The following is a 26609-nucleotide window of genomic DNA, read 5'->3' as shown; positions in this document are numbered from 1 at the left end:
TGCTCTGGGGTTACTGTTTCCCATATGTAGAACTTTACATTTGTCAATGTTAAACTTCATTTGCCACCTCTCAGCCCATCTGCTCAATCTTTCCAGATCCTGTTTGTAGCAGCATAGCATCAGTAGTGTCCTTAACAACCCTGCCAACCTTTGTATCGTCTGCAGACTTGCACTTTAAGCTTGATATACCATCATCAATATCTGTTTATAAATACAGAAAACAACTATGGACCCAACACTGAACCCCGAGCGACTCCAATAATAACATTAGTACACAGTGAGCAGTGTCCATTGATTACCACTCTCTGTCTTTTCCCCCTCAACCATCCCTTTATCCGTAGAAGCAATTTGCCTCCAATGCCACACTGCTCCAATTTGTGCAGCAGGCTTCCATTTGCAACAGTATCAAAAGCCTTTCTAAGATCCAAATATATAATATCAAAGTTATTCCCTGCATCCAGTTCTTTTGTGACTGCATCATAGTATCCAATCAGATTAGTCAGGCAAGACGTTCCCTTAACATAACCATGCTGTGTCTGAGCTATAACTGAAGTCTTGTCTAGATGATCCTGCAGTGCTCCTTTAACCAGTGCCTCCATTAATTTTCCTGGAACAGAAGTTAAACTCACAGGTCTAAAATTACTTGTGTGTCAGCCTTTGATCCTCCTCTGTGAATTGGGGTCACATTTGCACATCTAAAGTCTATGGGTACCTCCCCTGAGTCCAAAGAAGCTCTCATAATTATGGCTAAGGGTTTGCTTACTTCCTTTGCTGCCTCCTTATGGATAGATCCCATTCAACCCATGTGCCTTTTTTATGTTTATCCTCAACAATTTCTCCTCCACTTTCCTCTCAGTTATTACAAAATCATCTAGCTCGCTGCCAAAGTTTACTTCACCTCTGGCATTCCCCTTCCTGAATAACTCCTCATGGGTGAATGTAGATGCAAAATACTCATTTAGTTTGTTAGCCACCTGAGTAGGATCCTCAACTGTTGAACCATCAATATCCAGTGGACAAATCTGATTCATCCCTTTCCTTCTAGAGTTTACATAGGTAAAGAACTCTTTTCTGTTTTTCTTTGCATCCTTTGCCAAGGATTTCTCATAATCTGCCTTTTCCTGCCTAATCTCCTTTGTGACTTGGTTACAGACCAGCTTATATCTATCATAGGCTTCCATGTCACCCATTAATTTATATGTATCCCATTTTTCTTCTCTGCCATATGTCTCATTAGTTCATCTGACATCCATTTAGGTCTAAACCTTGAACAATATTTCTTAGTTGGTATGTAAAGCCTAGTAGCTTCCAAGATAAGTTCTTTGAATGCTTCCCATTTTGAATTTGCTGTTGGTAACATCATCAGTTGGTCTCACTGTATAGAATTTAAATACTGTCTCAGACCATCGTAGTCGCCTTTATGAAAGCAAAAACTCTTCCCTTTACCCCTGATGGTAGTTACCTCTTCAAGTAAATCCCACTTCAGCACACTGTGATCACTGCCACCTAGTGGTTCCTTTATCTGCAGATTCTTAATGCATGAAGAATCACTACTGATAATCAAATCAAGAGTATTACTCCATCTAGTTGCCTCCCGAACATGCTGAATTAGAATTTTATTGAACTTGAATAGAAATCATGATTCACACCAGAGCAGCAAATTAAAAGGCTCAAACTAATGGAAGTTCTGTGGCTCAGGGGAGAACTGAGGGGGGGTGGTTGTCATCTGAATAACAATCTATTGAAATGCACTGCTTGTTTGATGTTTGTGGATGAATCAGGAATGGGACATGATATTGCCAAGGGGAATGTCTTTGTGTGTGCACGATGTAAGGAGTGTGAAGAAATCAGGTGCCAACTCAGCAATGTTATGGGCTTATATCAGAGCTTGAAGGACAGGATGGATGCCCTCAAAGGATTTAAATTGAGGGGCCTATCAAGCTCTCAGCTGCCCACATCATTGGCCGAGCTTGCACTTGGACATCAAGCAACACAGCAGCAACCCCCAATGCAGAATGCACTGGCCCCAAAGGAACTATTTGTTGTAGGTGATCTATTGTTAGGGGAACAGGGAACATATTGTGCAAAAAGGATAGATGGAGCAGGACCGGTTATGTCTGCCAGGGGCAAAGGTTGATGACATTGTAGAGCAGATGTCATCTTTTAATGGTACAAAGGGTGGTATTGTTGTACACGTTGGCACTAATGATATTAAGAGTAGGAGACCGGCGGAATTACTTAACAAGTACAAGTCAATGCTGAAAAGGGTTGAATTTGAAAGTGTCTGCAATTCTGCCCAGACACGATAGCACGGAGTATATGATGAGAGTCTTGTCGATCAATTTGGCTCTGGAGAGATTGTGCAAGGCTCAAGGGGTAGAATTTTTTGCAGCCTGGTCTGTGCTTGTTAACAGGAGAGACTGCTTCTACAGGGATGGGATACACTTAAATAGAAAGGGTGCAAGAATATTTGCTGATGCTATCAAGGCAGAGTTAGGTGGGTCGGAAAACTGCTACCTTGGGGGGATACATGGACTAGTAGATTAACAGTAGCCGCTGTTTGAGGTGAAAGTGATTCTTGCACTGCTTCTAGTGTGAAATGCAATTCAGCAGCAGCCTGGACAGCAAAGCAATGGGGATTTCCAGGACTGCTGGTAGTCATAGTGGTACAAGTAAATACATGGGCTGTGTTAGGATAACTAAGAGTAGAAACAGGTGCATGTATTCTTGCATGTACACCAATGCTAGGAGTATAGTTAATAAATTCGATGAGCTTGAACTCCTAGTCAAGACATCAAACGCAGATATTGTTGGGATATCAGAGATGTGGTGTCACAGACATAAGCAGTGCAGAATTGGAATTTGGGGAGTACAAGTTGTACAGAAAGGATAGACAGAACAGGAAGGGAGGAGGAGTTATGCTGTTAGTTAAGAAACACATAAAATCTAAGGAAGTGCATCCAATTGATGTTGGTGAACAATGCAATGTTGAGTCTGTTTGGTGTGACATAAGCACTGGGAAAGGCAAAATGAGAATAGGTGTGTGTGTTATAGGCCTAATGAATCTAATGAGCAATTGTGCGGAGAAATAGAGTGGGCCAGTAAATCAGTGTCTTATAATGGGGTATTTTAATTTCCCAGAGATTGACTGGGCCGACCGGGCTAGCCGGGTGGGTAAAGCGCCTGCCTAGCAACCCAAAGGTCGCGGGTTCGAATCCCGCCTCGGGCTTGGATCAAAGTACTGCAAAAAACCTTGGGAGGTGCACTATGGCCACAGAAGCCGATGCACCAATAACTACAAAAAAAAAAGATTGACTGGAATTTGTGGGTTGGTCACTCACACACTAGCAAGGCTTTTGTGGATTTATCGGATGATTGTTTTCTACAGCAGATGTTCGGGAGGCAACTAGAGGGAGTAATACTCTTGATCCGATTATCAGTAGTGATTTTTCATGCATTAAAAATCTGCAGATAAAGGGAACCACTAGATGGAAGTGTCTTGGGCAGGACACATAGCTCGAAGACATGATGACAGATGGACTAAGAAAATAACAGAATGGTACCCAAGAGGAGCTAGAAGAAAACCTGGAAGACAAAGGCGGAGAGGGATAGATGAAATTCATGAGTTTTTGAGTAGTAAATGGATGGCCAGTGCTCAAAACAGAAGGAACTGGAAAGTTGCTGGAGAGGCCTTCATCCTGCAGTGGATTGAAAATGGCTGATGATGATGATGAGATGGAAGTGATCATAGTGTGCTGAAGTGGGATTTCTTCAAAGAAGTAACTACCATCAAGGGTAAAGGGAAGGGATTTTGCTTTCGTAAAGGTGACTACGGTGGTCTGAGACAGTATTTAAATTCTATACGGTAAGACCATCTGATGATACCAACAGAAAATTCAAAATGTGAAGCATTCAAAGAATTATTCTTGGAAGCTACTAGGCTTTTCATTCCAACTAAGAAATATTGTTCAAGATTTAGGCCTAAATGGATGTCAGATGAACTAATTAGACATGTGACAGAGAAGAAAAATGCATGGGATACATATAAAATAACAGGTGACACAGAAGCCTATGATAGATATAAGCTGGTCTGTAACCAAGTCACAAAGGAGGCTAGGCAGGTGAAGGCAGATTATGAGAAATCTTTGGCAGAGGATGCAAAGAAAAACAGCAAAGAGTTCTTTACTTATGTAAACTCTAGAAGGAATGGGATGAATCAGATTGGTCCACTTGATATCGATTGTTCAACTGTTGATGATCCTGCTCAGGTAGCTAACAAACTAAATGAATATTTTGCATCTGCATTCACACATGAGGAGTTATTCAGGGAGGGGAATGTCAGAGTTGTGTATTAAACTCTGGCAATAAGCTAGATAATCTTGTAATAACTGAGAGTAAAGTGGAGAAGAAATTGTTGAAGATAAACATAAGAAAGGCACCTGGGGTGGATGGAATCTATCCAATTATATTAAAGGAGGCGGCAAAGGAAGTAAGCCAAACCCTTAGCCATAATTATGAGAGTTTCCCTGGTCTCAGGGGGAGGTACCCACAGACTGGAGATGTGCAAATGTGACCCCAATCCACAAAGGAGTATCAAAGGGAGACACAGGTAATTACAGACCTGTTAGTTTTACTTCTGTTCCATGGAAATTAATGGAGGCACTGGTTTAAGAAGCATTGCAGGATCATCTAGACAAGACTTCAGTTATAGCTCGGACACAGCATGGGTTTGTTAAGGGAAGGTCTTGTCTGACCAATTTGACTGGATACTATGATGTAGTCACAAAGGAACTGGATGCAAAGAATAATTTTGATTTCATATATTTGGATCTTAAGAAGGCTTTTGATACTGTTATGTTGCACATGGAAGACTGCTGCACAAATTGGAGCAGTGTGGCATTGGAGGCAAATTGCTGCTATGGATAAAGGGATGGTTGAGTGGGAGAAGACAGAGTGGTAATCAATGGACACTGCTGTTCGTGGACTAATTTTATTAGTGGAGTCCCTTGGTTCAGTGTTGGCTCCATTGTTATTTTCTGTATTTATAAATGATATTGATGATGGTATATCAAGCTTAATGTCCAAGTTTGCAGACGATACAAAGTTTGGCAGGGTTGTCAAGAACACTACTGACACTATGCTGCTGCAAAAGGATCTGGAAAGTTTGAGCAGATGGCCTGAGAGGTGGCAAATGAAGTTTAACATTGACAAATGTAAAGTATTACATATGGGAAATAGTAACCCCAGAGCAATGTATCAACTCTGTGGTACTACACTGACAGTGGTAGAGAATGAAAAGGACCTGGGGGTAATTGTGCTGGCAGATATGAAGTTTTCTGAGCAGTGCAGATGGGCTGCAAGAGTAGCTCATGGTGTCTTGTCAATGATATACAGGAATTTTTCTAGCAGGGATAAGGAGGTGATTATTCCCTTGTATAAGGCAATGGTCAGGCCACATTTTGAGTACTGTATACAGGTCTGGAGGCCTCATTTTAAAAAGGATGTAGAGCTGTTGGAGTGAGTACAGAGAAGGGCAACAAGATTAGTGAATGGAACAAAGGGTGGCTCTTACAAAGAAAGGCTTAAGTTTTGCAAATTACAGTGTCTGGAGACTAGGCACCTGTGAGGTGATCTGATTGAGGTGTATAAAGCCTTGAATGGTTTGAGCATGTGAAATGCTGATGGGATTCTTTCTCAGAATAATCGTCTGAGAGGGCATAAATTCAAATTGAGTCTAGACAGTTGTAGGATAGATGTGTGGTAGTTTGCCTTTAGCAACAGGTGGTTGATTGCTGGAACAAACTTCCATCTGTTGTTGTAGAAGTTGACAGCTTAAATAGATTCAAGGCAGAACTAGACAAACATTTGGAGCAAGTGGATGTGCGGAATTAGAAGTTTTTTTTTTTTTTTTTGGCTAATGCTGTATAAGCTCGTTTTCTTGCATCATGTGCCTTTGCTAATGCTAATTAAAATTCAGACACCTGCTGTCTTCAAATAACTTTTATTTACAGGAAAAGTGATAAGTGTGTTAACCTTTAGCGTTTACGACAGCCTCTAGTATTTGTGGAACAATCTTTGCCTGGGTTTTTTTTTTTTTTTTTTTTTTTTTTTCCCTGCCATTTGGTCTTCAAAGTGGTGAACAGTTGAGATCTGTTTTTTTTCAGTCTTTCTTCACAAGTACCCAATGATCCAGTTCAGCCCAAAAGTTCTCTATAGGATTGAGGTTAAGATTCTGGGCTGGCCAGTCCAATCCAATTCATCACAATGCGAGAAATATGATGTGGAGCATCATCCTGCTGATACAGATATGGGCCTTCTCCGATATGCTGCCACAACGTATATAATGCATTGTTGTCCAGGACATCTAGATAAACCCCAGCATTAATAGTTTGTCCAAAACAGCTAATTGTCTCAGGCCAAACCATGAAAAACAGCTCCAGACCATCATGCTTCTCCTACCTAACTTCAGGACAATGTGGTCTGGTAGGTAGCTTTTCTGGGCATTTGCTACACACAGGCATAGTCACCAAACATGGTAGACCATGTACTGTGACTCATCCCTGGTAGGTAGCTTTCTCTGGGCACTTGCTACACACAGGCATAGTCACCAGACTGGTAGATCATGTACTGTGACTCATCACTCCAAAACAGCTTTCCATTGGTCTGTGGTCCAAGAATGGCAAGCCTTACATCAAACTGGACAGCAATGGCATTAATCGTGGCTGTTAGTGGGTTATGGATAGCTGCACAGCCATGGTAACCCATGTCATGCAGTGTGCTGCAATGTCAGCCCGTATTCTGAGAAGATGATTTTTTGTAGCTCTTTTCTGTCACACGTGTCAGCTCCAGAAGTTTTCTGGGTAATTTCATGACAGTTTCAGCAACAGTCTGTTTCCATTTGCAGATCACATCACCAATCTTTGACCTACAGATCTTTGGTGCCATTTGACTTTCACTTAACAGATTGTTGGTGCCATTAACTTTAACTTTGGAAGTCTCCTAGCTCCATCACTTGAGGCATCTTGAATTCACAATCATACTACTGTCTTTTCTAAAGCCTGTGAGCATACTTATAATAATAGGTTGGCCTGCTGTTAAAGGGGAGGGAATTCAAGAGGAATTCAATTGCATGTGCTTATTGAGCCTGAGGAGTCTACTGCACAATTAAAAAATCTGACACTTGATTCCAGGATTTTGTCCCCCATACTATATAGCAGGTAGTTTCTTGAAGGTTGGCAGCTCTATAAGCACATTGCACCTTCTACCCAGATTATTTTCCCTGTATATTTTTGGACTAGTTTTATGTCTCTTTATGATAATCTGGAATTGACTGTAGATATATACTGAATTTGGACTTGTCAGTAAGCATCACATTGGATCTCTGCTCTTGAGTCCAATTGACATGATCATGACACCAGTTTAAATTAGCTTTTCTTTGTGATAGCCAAAAGGAACACAAATTTGTGGATTGCCTTACATATGGATCTCTCTCTTTTTACTCCCACTGACACAGCCTGTGTTGTATAGTTTGGTAGAAGCTGTTCTATCATAATGTAGCTGTGAACTTGGGAGGGGAATGTGCTTTCACTGTCTCATCTTCCCGTCATCTGGCAGAAGTTCCAGACGTTGGACATCTGCTGTTATTATGACTCTGGGTTTACCTCATGCAGCTCTTATTTGGATGGACATTCAGGACCTGTGTTAGTGCCACCTTTGATTGGCCTTCTTCCATCTTGCCATATGCTCTTCACCATAGCAAATCAGTCATGTGCTATCTGATTCCAGTCTCCAAAGAGGTCAAAATCTGTACTGTTAAACCATAAAATATTACTCATTTGTGGTTGATATCTCTGCACAACAAAATGAATGATGCATGTCAGAACAATGCACATGTGCTCATTTGCATTTTCATCATTTAACTTGTATGTATGCACGCACAATTTTAGTTCGATTTCAAATGGTTAAATATATAAAATTGACTATATCTTAACTTTAGCCCACCAGCATAGCTTAATAAATATTAACACTGACTCTGTTTGACAAATGAAAATTTGTCTGTTTGACAAATTCCTACAGTATTACATAGTAGGAAAGTTTTGAAACTTTTGTTTTTAGTATCTTGCTTTAGCGTCTTTAGAAAGATATTAAAAAAAGTAGAAGCTATTGTTTCAAAATACCATACATGTCTGAAAACAGTATTATCTAGTAAGAAAGTTTAGAAACTGTTTTGTTACAGATAAAACAGATGTTTTGATAATAATTCTTTCTCTTGTTCAGAAGTAAGGAACTCTAAGAAAAACAGGAATAATCAGGATTGCTAAATTAAAATTGCACTTGGCATGCATGATTGGGAGTCCTTTTAATGTGGTCTGGTGGCTACTGCTGGAAAACAAGCATTTTGTTTGCTGAATGATGGTTTAAGATTATATAGGGAACAGATTATTTAGTGTGGTGATGTTATTGGAGGCTACTTTACTTGATGTCATCTGTGATAGCCTTCCGCCGACTGGGCTAGCCTGGTGGGTAAAGTGCCTGCCTGGCAACCCAAAAGTTGTGGGTTCGAATCCCGCCTTGGATTTGGAGTTTTGCATTTTCTACAGAGTGGAAAATGCAAAACTCCAAAACTACAGAGTAGAAAATGCAAAAAAAAAAAACCCTTGGGAGGTGCAATATGGCCATAGAAGATGATGCGCCAACAACTAAAGAAAAAAAAAAAAAAGTCTTCCTCTTAAGTTATCTAATTAACTACAGCAATTTTTTGGTCTAAAGCTGTAAACTATGTTGATGTTTCACTAGTGGACAAGCTAGTGCAATTGCATCATGTTTGTACATAGTGAACTACCGAAGTAGATAAATTGGCATTGTTTTAATTATATCTCATATTGTGAAAACCTCCACAAGTTGCCATGATATTGCACTACCTCAAATAAGTAACGCTTCACCAATAGAGAGGACTAATGTTACTTATTCTCAGCGGATACCACCACCTAGATAGTACCGTTTTAAGGCTCGTTGGGCCTCTCTTCAGTGGGTGGATAGGTACCCTGGTATTGTTAATAGTGACAACCCAGTTATGAAGTATAACTCCACAATATAGGTAGTGTAATATCATGGCAACTTGTTGTGAAGGTTTTCACAATGAGGTATAATTAAAATGATACCAATTTTAGCATTAGCATTAGTTGAGGCATATGATGCAAGAAAGCAAGCTTATACAGCATCAGCCAAAAAAAAAAAAAAAAAAAAACACACCTTCCCATTTTATCCATCCGGTCACTCCAAATGTTTGTCTAGTTCAGTGTTAAAATTATTTAAGCCATCAACTTCCACAACAACAACAGATGGGATGGAAGTCTATTCCAGCAATCAACTACCCACTGGCTAAAGGCAAACTTCCGCTCATCTATTCTACAATTATCTTTCCTCAATTTGAATATATGTCCCTCGGGTTCTTAATATGAGCAAGCAGAAGTATCCCATCAGCATTGAGCCTGCTCAACAATTCAAAGCCTTATACACCTCAATCAGATTACCTTGCAGGTGCCTAGTCACCAGATGCTGCAACTTGCAGAATTTAAGCCTCTCTTGGTAAGAGCATCCCTTTGTTCCTCTCGCCAATCTTGTTGCCCTTCTCTGTACTCGTTCTAGAAACTCTACACCCTTCCTAAAATGAGGCCTCCAGATGTGTACGCATTACTCAAGGTGTGGCCTGACCATTGCCTTACACAAAGGGATAATCACCTCCTTGTCTCTTCTAGCAAAATTCCCATATCTCATTGACAAAACTCCATGACCTGCTCTGGCAGCCTGTCTGCACTGCCCAGAGAACTTCATATCTGACTGCACAATTACCCCCAGTTCTTTTTCATTCTCCAACTCCGAGTGTAGTGCCACATAGTTGGTACGTTTCTCGTGGGTTACTGCTACCCATATGCAGTACTTTGCATTTGTCAATGTTAAACTTCAGTTGCCACTTGTCAGCCCATCTGCCTAACTTTTCTAGATCCTTTTGCAGTTGCATACTGTCTTTAGTGTCATTAACAACCCTACCAACCTTTGTATCATCTGAAAACTTGGACGTTAAGCCTGATATACCTTCATCAATATTATTATTATCATTAGCCATATGATGCGTGGAAGCCTGAGGCTTTTGCCGCACCAGCCAAAAAAAAGAAAATTTCGAAGTTACACAAGAGACAGAAGAGTAGAAGGGAATCACCAAGGAAGAGAAGAATGATAATATCCAGCTCAGGACCCTGGGTGTGCCATGCCCATACTCACCAGATATCATTGATAAATACACAAAAGAATGATGGACCCAGCACCAAATCCTGGGGGACTCCACTAATAACATTAGTCCACGTAGAGCAGTGTCCATTTATTAAAACTCTGCTGTCTCCCACTCAACCATCCCTTTATCCATTGCAGCAACTTGCCCTTAATGCCATACCTTCTCCAATTTGTACAGCAGTCTTCCATGTGCAACAGTATTAAAAGGTCCCCTGAAATCCAAGTATATGATATCATAATTATTTTTTGCATCTAGTTCCTTTGTGACGACATCACAGTATCCAATCAAATTGGTCAGACAAGACTTCCCCTTAGCAAACCCATGCTGTGTGAACTATTACTGCAATCTTATTTAGGTGATCCTGCATCACTTCTTTAACCAGTGACTCCATTATTTTTCCAGAACAGAAGTTAAACTAACAGGTCTGTAATGATTTGTGTCACGCTCTGAACCCCCTTTGTGAATTTGGGATACATTTGCACGTCGCCAGTCCATGGGAACCTCCCATGAATCTAAGGATGCTCTAATAATTATGGCTAAGGGTTTGCTTACTTCCCTCGTTGCCTCCTTCAATATAACTGGATAGATTCCATCTGTCCCAGGTGCCTTTTTTATGTTTAACTTCAACAATTTTTCTGCCGCTTTGCTCTCCATTATTACAAAATCTTTTAATGAGTATTTTGTAGATGCAAAATATTCATTCAGTTTGTTAGCTATCTGAGCAGGATCATCAACAGTCGAACCACCAACATCAAGTAGACTAATCTGATTCATTCCCTTCTTTCTACAGTTTACATAAGTAAAGAATTCTTTGTTGTATTTCTTAGCATCCTTTGCCAAGGATTTCTCATAATCAGCCTTGCTTAACCTCCTTTGTGACTTGATTACAGACCATCTTATATCTGTCATAGGCTTCTGTGTCACCTGATAATTTATATGCATCTCACACATTTTTCTTCTATGCCATGAACCTCATTAGTTCATCTGACATCCATTTAGGTCTAAATCTTGAACAGTGTTTCTTATTTGTTATGAAAAGCCTAGTAGCTTCCAAGATTAATTCTTTGAAGGCTTCTCATTTAGAATTCGCTGTTTTTAGCATCATCAGTTGATCCCACTGTATAGAATTTAAAAACACTCTGAGACCACTGTAGTCACCTTGACGGAAACAGAAACCCTTCCCTTTACCCTTGATGGTAGTTACATCTTTAAGTAAATCCCACATCAGTACACTGTGATCACTGTCACTTAGTGGTTCCTTTATCTGAAAATTCTTAATGCATGAATAATCACTGCTGATAATCAGATCAAGAGTATTTACTCCCTCTGGTTGCCCTCGAACATGTTGCTGTAGAAAACAGTTCTCCAGTAAATCGACAAAAGTCTTGCTAGTGTGTGACTGACCAACCCACAAGTTCCAGTCAATATCTGGAAAGTTAAAATCTCCCATTACAAGACATTCGGATTTACTGGCCCATTCTATTTCTCTGCACAATTGTTCGTTATACTCATCAGAGTCGTTACGCCTATAACACACTCCTACTCTCATTTTCTTCTTTCCTAGTGTTTATGTCACATGAAACTGACTCAATGTTGCACTGCCCTCCCATGTCAACTGGATACACTTCCTTAGATTATCACCTGGTTTTGGCGCATTATAGCCTTATTTGCTAATGCGCCAATAAAACCCAACAACCAACCAACCATCCTTAGATTATGTGTTTCTTAACTAACAGCATAACCCCTCCTTCCTTCTTACCCTGTCTATCCTTTCTGTACATATTGTATTCCCCAAATTCCAATATTCTGTACTGCTTATCTGTGTGACACCATGTCTTCGATATCCCAACAATATCTACCTTTGATATCTTGATCAGCACTTCAAATTCATCAAATTTATTTACTATACTTCTAGCATTGGTGTACATGCAAGTATACATGCACCTCTTCTTACTCTTAGTTATCCTAAAACAGCCCATCTATTTACTTGTTCCATGATGACTCCCAGCAACTTGTTCTCTAGGCTGCTGCTCATTACAATAGAAGCAGTGCAAGAATCACTCTAGCCCCTGCCTGTGGCTGCTGTTAATCTTTTTACTTCAGTAGTTCGCTACATACAAACATGATGCAATGGCACTAACTTTTCCGCTAGTGAAACTTCCACGTAGTTTGAGGCTATAGCCCAAAAAATTGCCGTAGTCTATACTATTGCACACCATCAAACATCTCTCATATTGTGAAGCTATACTTCATAACTGGGTTGTTACTGTTGCAACAGCAGGGTACCTACCCACCCACCAAAGACAAAGAGGCCAATGAGCATTGAAATGGTGCCATCTGGGTGGTGGTATTCACCAGGAATAAATAACATTAGTCTTCTCCATTGGTGAAATGTTACTTATTCAAAGTAGTACAATATCACGGCAACTCATTGTGAAGGTTTTCACAATATGAGATATAATTAAAACGATGCCAGTTTATCTGCTCTGGTAGTTCACTGCATACAAACATGATGCAGTGGCACTAACCTGTCTGCTAGTTATCTAATTAATTATTGTTATTCATCTTTGTGTTTGAGTATTTTATCACATTAAATAAGATAGCTGAAGTTTAACTTCCTTGCACAGATATCACTAGGTCAACATGAAGCAATCTCCAGTAACATCAATTATTGGAAATTGCTCTTTTGTTCAAATAAAAAAAATTTCTTACCTATTCGTGTTTTACATATATTGCATATATGTACTTATCAATCATTTTTGGAAGTTTTTGACTTGTGCCAGTTTAATTGCAGTCATCAGGACTGTCTCATTAATATAAAAAAATAACAAATATATTTACCTCATCATCATTTTAATTAATGTATATATTTATTTGTATATATATTTTTTCTCTTTCCATCTATAAGGAATGGAAGATAGTGTGGTTGGCAGAGAAGAAGAATCAATATCTGCTGTAGATGGTGAGCTCCATGATTTACAGTCCTTAATGAAGAGTAATAATGTTGAGCTAAGTTTGCAGAGCAAGATATTAAAAAAAGTAGAAGCTATTGTTTCAAAATACCATACATGTCTGAAAACAGTATTACATAGTAGGAAAGTTTTGAAAAAGGTGAATATGAAAATTTTATATTTTAGAGTTAGGCTCAAATATGTTTTAATTTAAATAAACTATTCTTGGGCTTCTTCTTTATCCATATCTTTTTTATACTGAATTTCAGCTTAAATATTATATTAAAAAAAGTATACTGGTTTCTCAATTTTAATGTTGAGAAATGTCATTATCATCAAATCTATGGATTTGATGATAGCAACATGGAAAACTTCTGGACTCCACTCTCTCCTGTCATTGGCAATGTCCTTCCAGTTCTCTCATCCCATCTTTTCCAAGCCGTTTTCAGTGGTGTCCATCCATTTGCTGTGATATCTTCTCCTGGGCTAGTTCCTCTGATTGCTTCTGAAAAACATTCTTCACTCATTTTTCTGCCATTCTTTCTAGGTTCAATCATCTGAAACCAAAAAGATATAGTTGTATCAACTTGCTCTAATTTTATCCAGAATCAGTGGTTTTTTGTAGAGTTTGTAAAGATCTTTATTTGCTCTCCTTGCTCAATTATTGCTGCTAGAGTCTTGTATTGGGCCAAAAATCTTCCTTAGAACTTTGTTTCAAAGCAACTGTATGTGATTGTCAGATTTAGTTGTGCTCCATATCTCTGCATTGTATAGGATGGTCAGTCTGGGTATTGTTCTGTAGATATCAAGTTCTGATATGTGTGATAGCAATCTAAACAAGAGATGTTGCACTTCAAAATAGGATTGGTTTCAAGCTTATGGTGTAGCCTTAATTTCTGTGCTCATGCTAGTATCATTTCAGAGTATCACTACAGACCCCAAATATTAGAACTTAATAGATTGTCTGGGTTTCATGTTATTGAAAGAGATATAAAGCACTTGAATGTTCTCCTTATTTCTGAGATTTAAAATTCTTTTTTTTTCTTTTATTAATACAGTCGAAGTTCTATATAATGACCCCCGAGGGGAATGAGAAAATGGTCTTTACATTGGATGGGCATTATATCGATTGTTCATGAAATAGCATTTGGTTAAAATTGGCAGGACCAACCACATAGGACATTATAACTTGTAGGACATTGTTAATAAAGATCTTTGACTGTAATCAATCCTGCCTTTTGAGTGAATAGATCAGAAAAAGCTTTATAATGCTGCCTCCTTTCTCCTGTGATATCAAAATCATCTGCATATCCCAAAATAAGAATTGAGTTTCTCTCTCTTTCTTATCACTTTTTCTGAACAATATGTGTGAGAGCATCTCCTTATTTCAATCCAGTAGCAGTGTTGAAAAGTTCCATTACAGTATTGTTAATAAGAATTCTCCTTCTGTTTTCCTCAACATACATTTTGTTGATGTTAATTAGTTTTTTTTTTTTTTTTTTTTTGAAATTCATATAGGATATTCCATAAGCTTTTTAACATATGCTGTTACATATTTTCATAAAATTCTATGAGGGTGTTACGTTGTTATTTCACACTTTTTTTTTTTTTTTTTTCCCCTCAAGAATTTGTCTCAGAGTCAAAAGGTAGACAGTGGTTTACCAATTTCTTCTGAAATGTTGTTATTAAATTTAATTTTAATGTTTATATTTTTTCTCTCTTAATTGTACTTTTATTTGTTAAACACTTTACTTAGCATTTTCTTTATTTACCAGTTATAAGAAGTTTTATGTGGGAGTAATTGAGTTTATCTAATTTCAACTTATCAACAGATGTGAACATAGTGATAGAGATCTTTTGCGATTTTTTTCCCCCCTTGTTATATGTTTATATATAGACCATATTTGTAGGCGTGGAAGATGTGCCCTAATTTTCGAATGGTAAATTTAAGGAAAAAAAAAAAAACTTTTGAAAAAAATTTATTGTTAATATAATGGAAATTTAAAATTCAATAAAAATAAAACCCAAAAGCCTATAAAGAAAGGTATAGGATTAATACTCTTATTATTTTAGTATTATTCAACTTCAGATTCATTACTGACTTCATCATTATCCTCAACATCAACAAGTGCAGGTCAATGTTGAAAAAAAGCCGTGAGTTAGGGTTGAATTTGAAGGTGTCTGCAATTCTGCCCAGACGCGATAGGAGGGAGTATATGACGAGAGCCTTGTCAATCAATTTGTCCCTGAAGAAATTGTGCAAGGCTCATGGGGTAGAAATTTTTTCAGCCTGGTCTGTGCTTGTTAACAGGAGAGACTGCTTCTACAGGGATGGGATACACTTAAATAGAAAGGGTGCAAGAATATTTGCTGATGCTATCGAGGCAGTGTTAGGTGGGTTGGAAAACTGCTAACTTGGGGGTGGGGATACACGGACTAATAGATTAACAGTAGCCACTGTTTGAGGTGAAAGTGATTCTTGCACTGCTTCTATTGAAATGCAATTAAGGAGCAGCCTGGAAAGCAAGGCAATGGGGATTTCCAGGACTGCTGGGAGTCATAGTGGAACAAGTAAATGCATGGGCTATGTTAGGGTAGCTAACAGTAAGAACAGTTGCATGTACACCATTGCTAGGAGTGTAGTAAATAAATTTGATGAATTTGAGGTGCTGGTCAAAACATCAAAAGCTGATATTGTTGGGATATTAGAGACGTGGTGTCACACAGATATAAAGAATGCAGAATTGGAATTTGAGGAGTACAATGTGTACAGGAAGGATAGGAAGGGAGGGGTTGTGCTATCAGTTAAGAAACATAAAATCTAAGGAAGTGCATCCAGTTGACATGGGTGGACAGTGCAGTGTTTAATCAATTTGCTGTGACACTGGGAAAGAAAAATTGAGAGTAGAAGTGTGCTATAGGCCTAATGACTCTGATGAGTATAACAAAACTGTACAGAGAAATAGTGGGCCAGAAAATCAGATTGTCTTATAATGGAGGATTTTAATTTCCCAGATATTGACTGGAACTTGAGTTGGTCATTCGTACACTAGAAAGGCTTTTGTGGATTTATTGGATGATTGTTTTCTACAGCAGCATGTTCAGGAGGCAATTAGAGGGAGTAATACTCTTGATCTGATTATCAATAGTGATTCTTCATGCATTAAGAATCTGTAGGTAAAGGAACCACTAGGTGGCAGTGATCACAGTTTGCTGATGTGGGATTTACTCAAAGAGGTAACTACCATCAGAGGTAGTGGGAAGAGTTTTTGCTTTCGTAAAGGTAACTATGGAGGTCTGAGACAGTTTTTAAAGTCTATACAGTGGGACCAACTGATGATGTTATCAACAGCAAATTCTAAATAGGAAGCATTCAATTAATCTTGGAAGCTACTAGGCTTTTCATACCAACTAAGAAATATTGTTCAAGGTTTAGGCCTTGACATCCATTTAGGCAAATATTAGGCCTAAATGGATGTCAGATGAACTAATGAGACATGTGGCAGAAAAGAAAAATGCATGGGATGCATATAAATTAACAGGTGGCACAGAAGCCTATGGAAGGTATAAGCTGGTCTGTAATCAAGTCACAAAGGCGGTTAGGTAAGGGAAGGGAAGGCAAGGCAGATTATGAGAAATGTTTGGCAAAGGATGTAATGAAAAACAGCAAAGAGTTCTTTACATATGTAAACTCTAGAAGGAAGGGGATGAATCAGATTGGTCCACTTGATATCGATGATTCAACTGTTGATGAACCTGCTCAGGTAGCTAACAAACTAAATGAGTGTTTTGAATCTACATTTACACATGAGGAGTTATTCAGGGAGGGGAATACCAGAGATTTATTAAACTGTGGTAATGAGTTAAATGATTTTTAATAACTAAGAGCAAAGTGGAGGAGAAATTGTTGAAGATAAACATAAAAAAGGCACCTGGGGTGGATGGGATCTATCCAGTTATATTAAAGGAGATGGCATAGGAAGCAAGCAAACCCTTAGCCATAATTATGAGAGCTTCCTTGAACTCAGGGGAAGTACTCATGGACTGGAGATGTGCAAATGTGACCTCCAGTTCACAAAGGAGGACCAAATGGCGACACAAGTAATTACAGACCTGTTAGTTTAATTTATGTTCTGGGGAAATTAATGGAGGCACTGATTAAAGAAGCACTGCAGGATCATCTAAATAACACTTCGGTTATAGTTTGGACACAGCATGAGTTTGTTAAGGAGAAGTTTTGTCTGACCAATTTGATTGGATATTGAGATGTGGTCACAAAGGAACTGGATGCACAAAATAATTTTGATATCATATACTTGGATCTTAGTCGGCAAAACTATGGATAGTATTTCCAGTCAATGGAAGAAGATCATTAATATACAAGAGGAAAAGTGTGGGGAAAAGAACTGAACCTTGGGGGACACCAGCATTCGTGGATAAGTTAGAAAACAGAGAGCCATCTATCATCACCCTCAGTGATCGATCAGAGAGAAAACTGGATAACCAATTACAAAAAACAGTTGGCAAACCATAAAATGGAAGCTTGTTTAGAAAACCTTTATGCCAAACACGATTGAAAGCCTATGAGATGTCAAGAGAAACTGCTTGTGTTTCACCAAACTTTTCCATTGAATTTGTCCATAAATGGGTAACATAAGCCAGAATATCACCAGTGGATCGACACTGATGGAATCCATATTGGTGATTGTTGATCAGACGGAAGGTTTCTGGGTAGTTTAAGAGTTGGCGGTTAATTGAGTACTCCATTATTTAGAAAGAGTAGAAGTAATTGCAATGGGACGATAATTGGATGGGAGGGATTTGTTATCCTTTTTAGGAACTGGCTGGATATGAGCAAATTTCCAAGCAGAAGGAAAAACACCTTTGGAATAAGAAAGTGAAAAAAGGCGGCAAAGAACAGGAGTAAGTTCAGGAGCACAGGTTTTGAGAACAAGTGGAGAAATCGGAAGACCATAGTAGGCATTGAATGGAGTGTGTTGGGAATGGTGGGAGGTGTTTTGCCAAGGTCATTGATACATGAGTTGGAAGAAAAATGGGATGCTAGAAGGTCAGCTTTATCATTGGCTGAAGTGACAACAGAACCATCTGGTTTTGACAAAGGTGGGAGCAGAGATGGGCAAAAGTTGCGGCCAATAGGTTTGGCAAGAGACCAGAATGCTCGGCTACCATTAGGGCAAGAAGCAAGTTTTCTATTTTAGCCTGTTCAAAATCTAGTTTAGACTGATTAATAACTGCTTTACAATTGTTGTGAGCTTTGGTGTATGCAGAAAATGAAACTGAAGAACTGGAAACAAGCCAATTACGATATGCAACATTCTTCTCTTGAACAGCCTTAGCACAGTTATTGGAAAACCAAGGTTTAGATAAAGGATGAGATTTTAAAGTGGAATGTGGGATAAAGGATTCCATTCCTACACAAATAATTTCACTAACATGATCTGAGCAAACGTTGACATCAGAAGTTTTGAAAAAGTAATCCAAACAAGTAAAAGAAGAAAAGAAATCTTCCAGGTCATCCCTATTTTGCAAGCTTATTAGTTTGACAATTCATGGTGTATTCAATAGTAAGAAAAGGTGGGGGGGGATGCTGTATTAAGTAATGAAATTTTTAGTTATGGCACACACATGGTAAGAATATACCCAGATCCTTGACATAACGTGGCCTCAACAATGCCCCCCCCCTCCCGCATATACACTACTCGGACTCCTTCCAGTCACTATCTGGCATAGTAGAGGTAGGAAGATTGGGGTAGTTCAAATAGACAATGAAAAAATTTTATATAAAAAAAAATGGTCCCTGGGTCTCTTCATGCTTAGTTATATATACAAATCAGATTTTGTTAACTCATATACAGTAATATTACTCTGTAGTTAAACTTTTACTGCTGCCTTTTCCAGCAGCCTTTTTTGACTCTGGATTGAAAACAACTGGATTGATTCAATCTGGATTGGAGAGGACAGACATTTTTGGGCTTTCTTCTCATTATGACTGAATTATGAAGAAAGGCTTAAGTTTTGCAAATTACAGTGTCTGGAGACTAGGCACCGGCAAGGTGATCTGATAGAGGTGTATAAAGCCTTGAATGGTTTGAGCATACTCAATGCCGATGGGATTCTTCCTTTTGCTCAGAATAATCACCTGAGAGGGCGTAAATTCAGATTGAGGAAAGACAGATGTAGGATAGATGTGCGGAAATTTGCGTTTAGCCAGCGGGTAGTTGGTTGGTGGAGCAGACATCCATCCCTTATTGTGGAAGTTGATAGCCTAAATAAACTTAAGGTTCAGCTGGACAGGTATTTTGAACAAACGGAGGGGTGAAATGGAAGTGTTTTTTTTTGGCTGTGCTGCATAAGCTTGCTTTCTTACATCATATGCCTCTACTAATGCTAAAATGCTAATGCTAATTAGTCGGGCTCTGGTGAAGGTTGCTTGACAAAAATATCTGGTTTTCTTCTGTCAAATTGGAAGAAAGTTCTGAAAGTAGGTTGGTCCCCCCCTTCCTCTAAGTGGATTAAAAACCTGATGCCACATATATGCATTAGGAAGCAGGGAACATGCTAAGTGGCTTGTTTTTAATAACTATAAAATCTCGCCCAGAGTTTGCATTTCTCTCTAAGGATTGAAAGAACAGTCTTCAAGGACTTCCATTAAAAAAATAGCAGAGTTATAGGATACTAAAGGAAAATGACATTGATTTATATGGAAGCAGTACCAGTATGCAGTAATGCAGTTATTTCATATTTTGGATATATTATATCTAGAATATTGTAGTAATGGTAGTTTATATTGCTGTCCCAGTTATAATATTAATGAATTTCTGTATGTATCCATTAACTAAAATGTAGCACAGTGGACATTCATAACTGGACAATAGATTTGCCTCCAAATTAAATATTGTCATTCAATTTTGTATTTTCCTAAACAACCAAAATATCTCCACAACTGTGAGAACTAGGTATTCTCACAGTGTTATTAACTCTGATCTACATTATATATGTGTGAACTCTGGGATTACCTATATAGATCTATGATTTTGAAGGTCAAATTTAAGGATATTTCAGAAAAAGCATCCATCATTGTACAAATTGTCTTGAACTTTTTCCATTACATGCTGCCATCTCATATTTGTTTTCAGCTAATAATAGATGGTTTTAATAAATAACAGCATGAAAATCAAAGTACGTGACAACTGTCGGCCATTCTTATCTGATTTTGACTTACAAAAGCTAAAATTTTCTGGAATTTAGATTCAGAAGTTCATGAAATTGAATTAAGTGATAGACAGAAAGATACAAAGGATATTATTGCTTCAAAATAAAGAGTAACAAGTTTTTTTTATTATGATTTTGATTTCTGCTCTTTAAACTTCCATTGAAGTATTATTGTCATATTTTTGACAATTTTACTTTAATGATGGGCAATCAACTGAATAAGATGAAATTAATATTTAAATGCATTTATTTTAAGTTTTTATTTTTATGACACTTCTCATCCCTATAGAAAACTCACTAAAAGTCACTAAACTCACTTTCCTGAAAGTGTGTGGGGAGCCCATGTGCTTGAGGAAGCCCACTTGCAAAAGGACTAATGTCAGAATAATAAAGCATGCAACGTGTGGTACCTAGAGGGTCGTGTCTATGGCATACTTTATTATTTTGATTTTGGTTATTTTCTTTCAGTGCTCAGCTTATATAGGGCCATCTGTTGACATTTGGCTCTGTCTGACCACAACCAAAATATGATCCTTTTTGAAGTTCACAAGTGCTGATGTCCCTTTGAAGATGTAATGCATGTAAACTCCTTATCTTTGATCATATTTATTTTTATTATGAAAGTGGCACTCATGCTTTGTTGATGGATGTGAGGATGCATTCTTCTTGGGCTAGGAATCATGCATTTGCAATGTTGAGGGTGAGCATTGCTTTGTCTCTTTTTTTTTTTAATTTTTTTTATTCTCATTATTTTATTTTGAAATATTACGGTATCTTGGTACACATATAGCAGAATCACACATTGCCAAGTATGACCCTAATTGTAGTATTAACTTGATTAACTTGCTGTATTTGTTTCAAAGTAATTAATGTTTATTTTTCCATTATAGCCCTGTGCTATTGTTATGAATCATATTCCAGAATAGTGGCATCTTTCATAGACAAATCATTAGGAAAATTTTTAAAGCTGTGTTTCTTCACAGTGGGAATATATACAACCTCAGAGCCTCACATCCAGTGAGTATGGGCTTGGCACACCCTGAGCTAGCTGGATATCATCATTCTTCTCTTTCTTGGTGATTCCTCTCTCTCTCTCTCTCTCTCTCTCTCTCTCTCTCTCTCTCTCTCTCTCTCTCTCTCTCTCTCTCTCTCTCTGTGCCTCCGTAGCCAGGTGGGCAGGAGCAGCAGTGCATAGCACACGCTTCTTGATTAGACCGGGGTTCAAGCCCGTGACCACCAAATACGGAGTATGCAGAAAGGTCAGGGAATGACCACTGCATATCCCCGGACCAATATGGCCTTAGTTGCTAATGCTCCTAAAACCCATTTAACAAAAACAAAATCTCTCTCTCTCACAGGGTAACTCAGGAATTTTTTTTTGACTGGTGCAGCATAAGTCTCAGGCTTCCTTGCACCATATGGCTAATAATATACACCCATTAATTTTTGTTGCACACTGTTTGTATTAAAGATTACTCTAGAAATTTTAGAGAAGATCAAGTATGAGTAGCATAAATTGAGATGCTTGTGGGCACATTAAAATGCTGTGGTTCCTTCTGTGCTTGCATGTTGGTTTTGCTAAATTCCTTGCTTTCTCTGCCTCTGACAGTAGGTAGCAGTGGTAGGTCAGCACTACAGGAGAAGAGAAGGGTTTGTCAGAATTGAGTTGCATCCTGGCACATATAGTGAACTAAACAATTCCCTTTGTTCCAAGAAACAGTCTTGCTTCTTCTGTCCGATATCAAACTGGCAATGGTCATACAATTTGTTAATCTATTAATTTCCAAGATGACACTTTCAAGCAAATACGATCTGTTTCCAAAATTTTGTGATGCAGAAGTGTAAGTTGGCATATTTATTGTTCCACAAGTTAAGCAGATATTGACTTTACAAGTGTTTGAAGACAAAATGGCATGCCGAACAAAATTCCTGGCATTTGTTTCACCCTGTAATGAGTGGCTATTTTAATAATATATTAAGAGTGAAAATTACAAAGAACTAGTTGAGAGGTTGATTGAAAATTATGGAGATGTGGAATGTCAGTCAAGCTCCGTTACTTTTTGCTTTTAGCCAGCGGGTAGTTGATTGCTGGAACAGACTTCCATCTGTTGTGGAAGTTGATAGCTTAAATAAATTTAAGGCCGAACTAGACATAATTGGAGTGACTGGATGGATGAAATGGGAAGTTTTTTTGTTTTTTTTGGCTTTGTATATGCTTGCTTTCTTGCATCATATGCCTCAACTAATGCTAATGCTACTTCAGCCTCACTTGGACTTAGACGATGTTAGTGAAGAGCATTGAGAGAGATTCCACCAGGACATAGTCAGTGGATAAGAGGTGCCAAGGAAACTTGGCACCTCTTATCCATTGGCTGTGTCCAGGTAGGTTGAAGCTATAGTGGGTGACTATATCTAGTGGTGATCATACTGACCACAATGGACAAAAACATTTAATTATATTTTGAATTTTTTTTTTTTTTTTTTATTATCCTTAGGAAGGTTTCCAGTTTTTAATCTTTCACTAATTGTTTACTTATAGAAAAGATTGTCTCTGTTTTATTAAACATTGTTAATAAATCTGATATGCTGTGTAATTATTGCACATTTACTTTTCTTTCATTACGGGCAAACAATTTCTACTTTACAAACACCAAGGTCCTGTTTGGAATCAGCATACCCAAATTCACAAAGAAATGCAGATAAACCCTTTTTGAAATTTTGTTACTTAATGTTGTCCTACCCATCTGTCTGTGGCAGCCACTGTACTTCCAACTGCTCTAATTACTATAATGTAGTTCTTGTTATAAAATAAAACTCATATATCTGTGAGTTTCCTTAAGATGCCCTACTTTTAAACAAATTGCATCACAACAGCTATTCTGCTGTTTGTTTAAAATAAGATAATGTTTTGCCAGTTCTGTATCCATTAAATTAAAGCAGTCAAAAGTCTTCTGGCTGCCAAACATATAGAAGGATAAGACAATCCTCATTTACTGTGTGTATTTCTGTTATTTCCGATTCTATTTGATAGTTAGTTTAATAGAATTTATTATCACCTCAATTTTTGATAGGCTGTCATTCTGACCTTTAGACTAATTCTGTTACCTCTTTAACAGTTCTAGCAGCTGGAGCTGTTGCTGTAATTGTTGCTAAGATGTCTATAATGTAGTTAACTCAGATTTTTCTGTCCATAAAAATTATATACTGTCTTGCTATTTTGTATTTTGTTCAGTAATGACCATATTTTAATTTCTTCAACAGGAACTAGAGAAAATGCACTCTACACAGAGTGAAAAAAACAGTAAAATTAATGAAATCAAAAAACCTGTTCAGAAAGAAGGTGAAAAATTAAAGACTGATTATGAGGGCCATATGTTGGAGATGCAGGATAAAGAACTGGCATTAAAAAAGGAACTGGACAGAATTCAAGATAAGTGCAAGGATTCTGAAATTAATGAAGATGACTTTGATAATTATGCTATGTTGATAGATAAAACTGTGAAATTCCAGAAAGGTGTAACATTGAAAGACCAAGGTAAATTGACAGAGGAAAGTATTCATCCTGACAATGGTTGTACCTTATCTTCAGAAACAGCCATTGGCAACATCAAAATAGAGATGTCACATGAGCTGTCGTCTTCTCCCAGTACAAAAGAAAATGCTTAAATGGTGCTTAAAAAGTTAGATTGTATGCTGTTGATCTAGTTGTAAATAAAAATCAACAGCTCTTGATGGTGCTTATTTTGATTGTCAACCAGAGGAACTTGATACGGTATATATATCAGCATATGAAATCATGTGGTATTTCTGCTTAGAATTGCTTCACTCCATCATGTGTTTTGTGTAGAGTGCTGACATTACAAAATAAAAACTGTTTATGTTAAAGCAAAAGCTTGTGAAAAAGCCATTCAGGGTGCTCCCTTCCCTCCCTGTTTTTATCCTCTTGCCCCTGCACTGGCTTTTTAAAATGTGTTAATTTATGCCCTTATCAAAATTAGTACCAAAACATACAGATTAAAATTATGAGGAAATGGAACACTGCATCCCTATGTAGAATCAAAAATCTCTCTCTCTTTTTTGTTTTTTTTCCTTGCCCATAATAATTATAGATTCCACTCAGATGTTTTATGGTGTGTGTGTGTGGGAGGGGGGGGGGAGAGAGAGAGAGAGAGAGAGAGAGAGAATTGTTGGTATTGCAAAGGTAGCAACCCAGGCATTGATGAACTGGTACAGAAAGTATTCCAAAATGTCTGAGCAGTATTTGTAATTATTCCTAGCAAGAAACAGAGAGATTTTGACTCTACACAGGGTGAAGTGCACCAGTTACTCATAATTACTTGCAAGTAATCATCATTTTCAGAAAGGAACAACTAAAACACAGAAATTTGGTTTCTCATATCAGACCGATTTAGTAACTTTCATAAAACTGGTCTTGAATATTTATTAATCTTTTATTAATATCCATGTAAAATCATTGACCTAATATACTAAATTAAAATTCAGGAAGTTATGTTCTGAAAAATTTCTCCTCAGAATTCAATTTTAGAACTTAATTTTTTATTTTGCCATCAACCAGATCAACAAAATGAATTGCCATTATTTCAAAGAATTATTTATGTTTTATATTGTCTACTGCCTCGCAGTCAGGCTGCCATCTGAGCAAATTTGCTTTGTCCAAAAAGATAGTTATAGCTGTTAGATGTTAAATCTTAACCTTCCCTCTTTAGTCCTCAAGTACAAATATTTGTGAAGCTACTCTTATTTTCAGGGTTTGGTGAAGAATAAAACTTAGTCACTTGATGTTTTTTGCTTGTGGGCAAATTGTACATGGGTTATTAAATTGTAGTCACAATATTCACAGTAATAAATGCATTATAAGTAGATTTCAAAAATATTCATAATTTGTATTTCTACTGCTGCTTAAGCCTTATGGTGTTAAACTCATTTATTTAGGGTTAAAAGTAATATTCATTAATCTTCTCTGGAATATACAGAGTGATTAAAAATTTCTTCTAGGTTTTACCTGCAATTACTTATTATACAGCAGAAATCTTGATGGTACAGTCTGTTCTATATGTTCTGTAGATTTCTGAAGGAAGCTTTAAGTATGTCATTTCCATTTTTAGTGACAGTGAAACAGTATAAACGGTTAACCGTTATGCTGCTTTCCCATTTAGTAATTTCTGTTGAGTGAAACTATTTATGCTGAAGGAATCAGTGCAGAAGCACATTTCAGAAAGAAATTACCAGTTCAAATAGATTCAGTAGTATGCATACCAAATGTAATTTCCTTACGTCCATGGTGCAGGAAGCTGTTTAGCAAACCTAAAGATATTTCTTTACTAATTATCAATTCGGAGTTCTTCATGAAAGTAAATCAATGTGTCTTGAGTTGTGCTACAGTTTTTCATACTATTGGAAGGAAATGAGCTTTGGCTCAATAATATTTTATGCTATCAGATGTGAACATAAGAATTTCATCATTTAGACATAATTGAACCTGCATTGCACATTGCATGTGAAAATCCCCCCCCCCAAGATAAAGTAATGATGGGGTGCAGTTTGTGGTTTCATAGTAGCGATAAGCTTTGAATCCACCACATCACTTAGATACAAAAGTTGATTGTTTGTTGACCACATTGTATTGTTTATGGTTTGTTATTAATCACTTGTCTCCCAAATTATTTTGCATTTTATTGTGAAAGTTTTACAAATCATCTGTTTTGTTTTATTGGGCCATTGATAAAAAAAATCACACACCATATAAAAAGTTATGCACTTTAATTGTTGTTTTGAGCTTTTCATGCAATAGCTTAACCCTTCAGTCATTGTGTGGATGACAGTAGTCCACCAAATATTTAACATTGTTGCCCATGAATGGTACTTGCACTTGCAAGGATCTCCTCTTTGTATCTTCCAACCTTATCCTGATTCATAATTTCATTGTGACTTGAGATCAACTGTGGGTCACTAGTGTAAGTAATTTGTGCACGAATTAATCTGGAAGACAGCAGTCATTCATGCAGCCATTCTCATTAAAATTCCAGTTTCAATTTTCAGAGTATGGCATTCATATTTACTGTGTGATTATACAGTTATTTTATTCTGATCGTGTTATGATTTTGATATTGGTT

The 26609-nt window shown here is 37.6% G+C and overlaps 1 protein-coding gene across 1 annotated transcript in view; it reads left to right on the top strand.

Moving 5' to 3' along the window:
* The window catches only part of Snoo (Sno oncogene), a 90810-nt gene extending 66603 nt beyond the window's left edge, over positions 1–24207 (top strand). Inside the window, exons 4-5 of the mRNA XM_090372223.1 lie at positions 13200–13402; positions 23737–24207. Coding sequence (XP_090228349.1) covers positions 13200–13402; positions 23737–24141 — 608 coding nt within the window. The 3' untranslated portion in view covers positions 24142–24207. The remainder of the gene's footprint in view (positions 1–13199; positions 13403–23736) is intronic.
* The last annotated feature ends 2402 nt before the right edge of the window (positions 24208–26609 follow it).

This window comes from Mastigoproctus giganteus, chromosome 4 (assembly GCF_048544385.1).
Source record: "Mastigoproctus giganteus isolate SK-2022 chromosome 4, ASM4854438v1, whole genome shotgun sequence".
Classification (NCBI taxonomy): domain Eukaryota; kingdom Metazoa; phylum Arthropoda; class Arachnida; order Uropygi; family Thelyphonidae; genus Mastigoproctus; species Mastigoproctus giganteus.
Note: the sequence above shows the minus strand (reverse complement) of the source record. Positions and strands in the feature narration are given on the sequence as shown.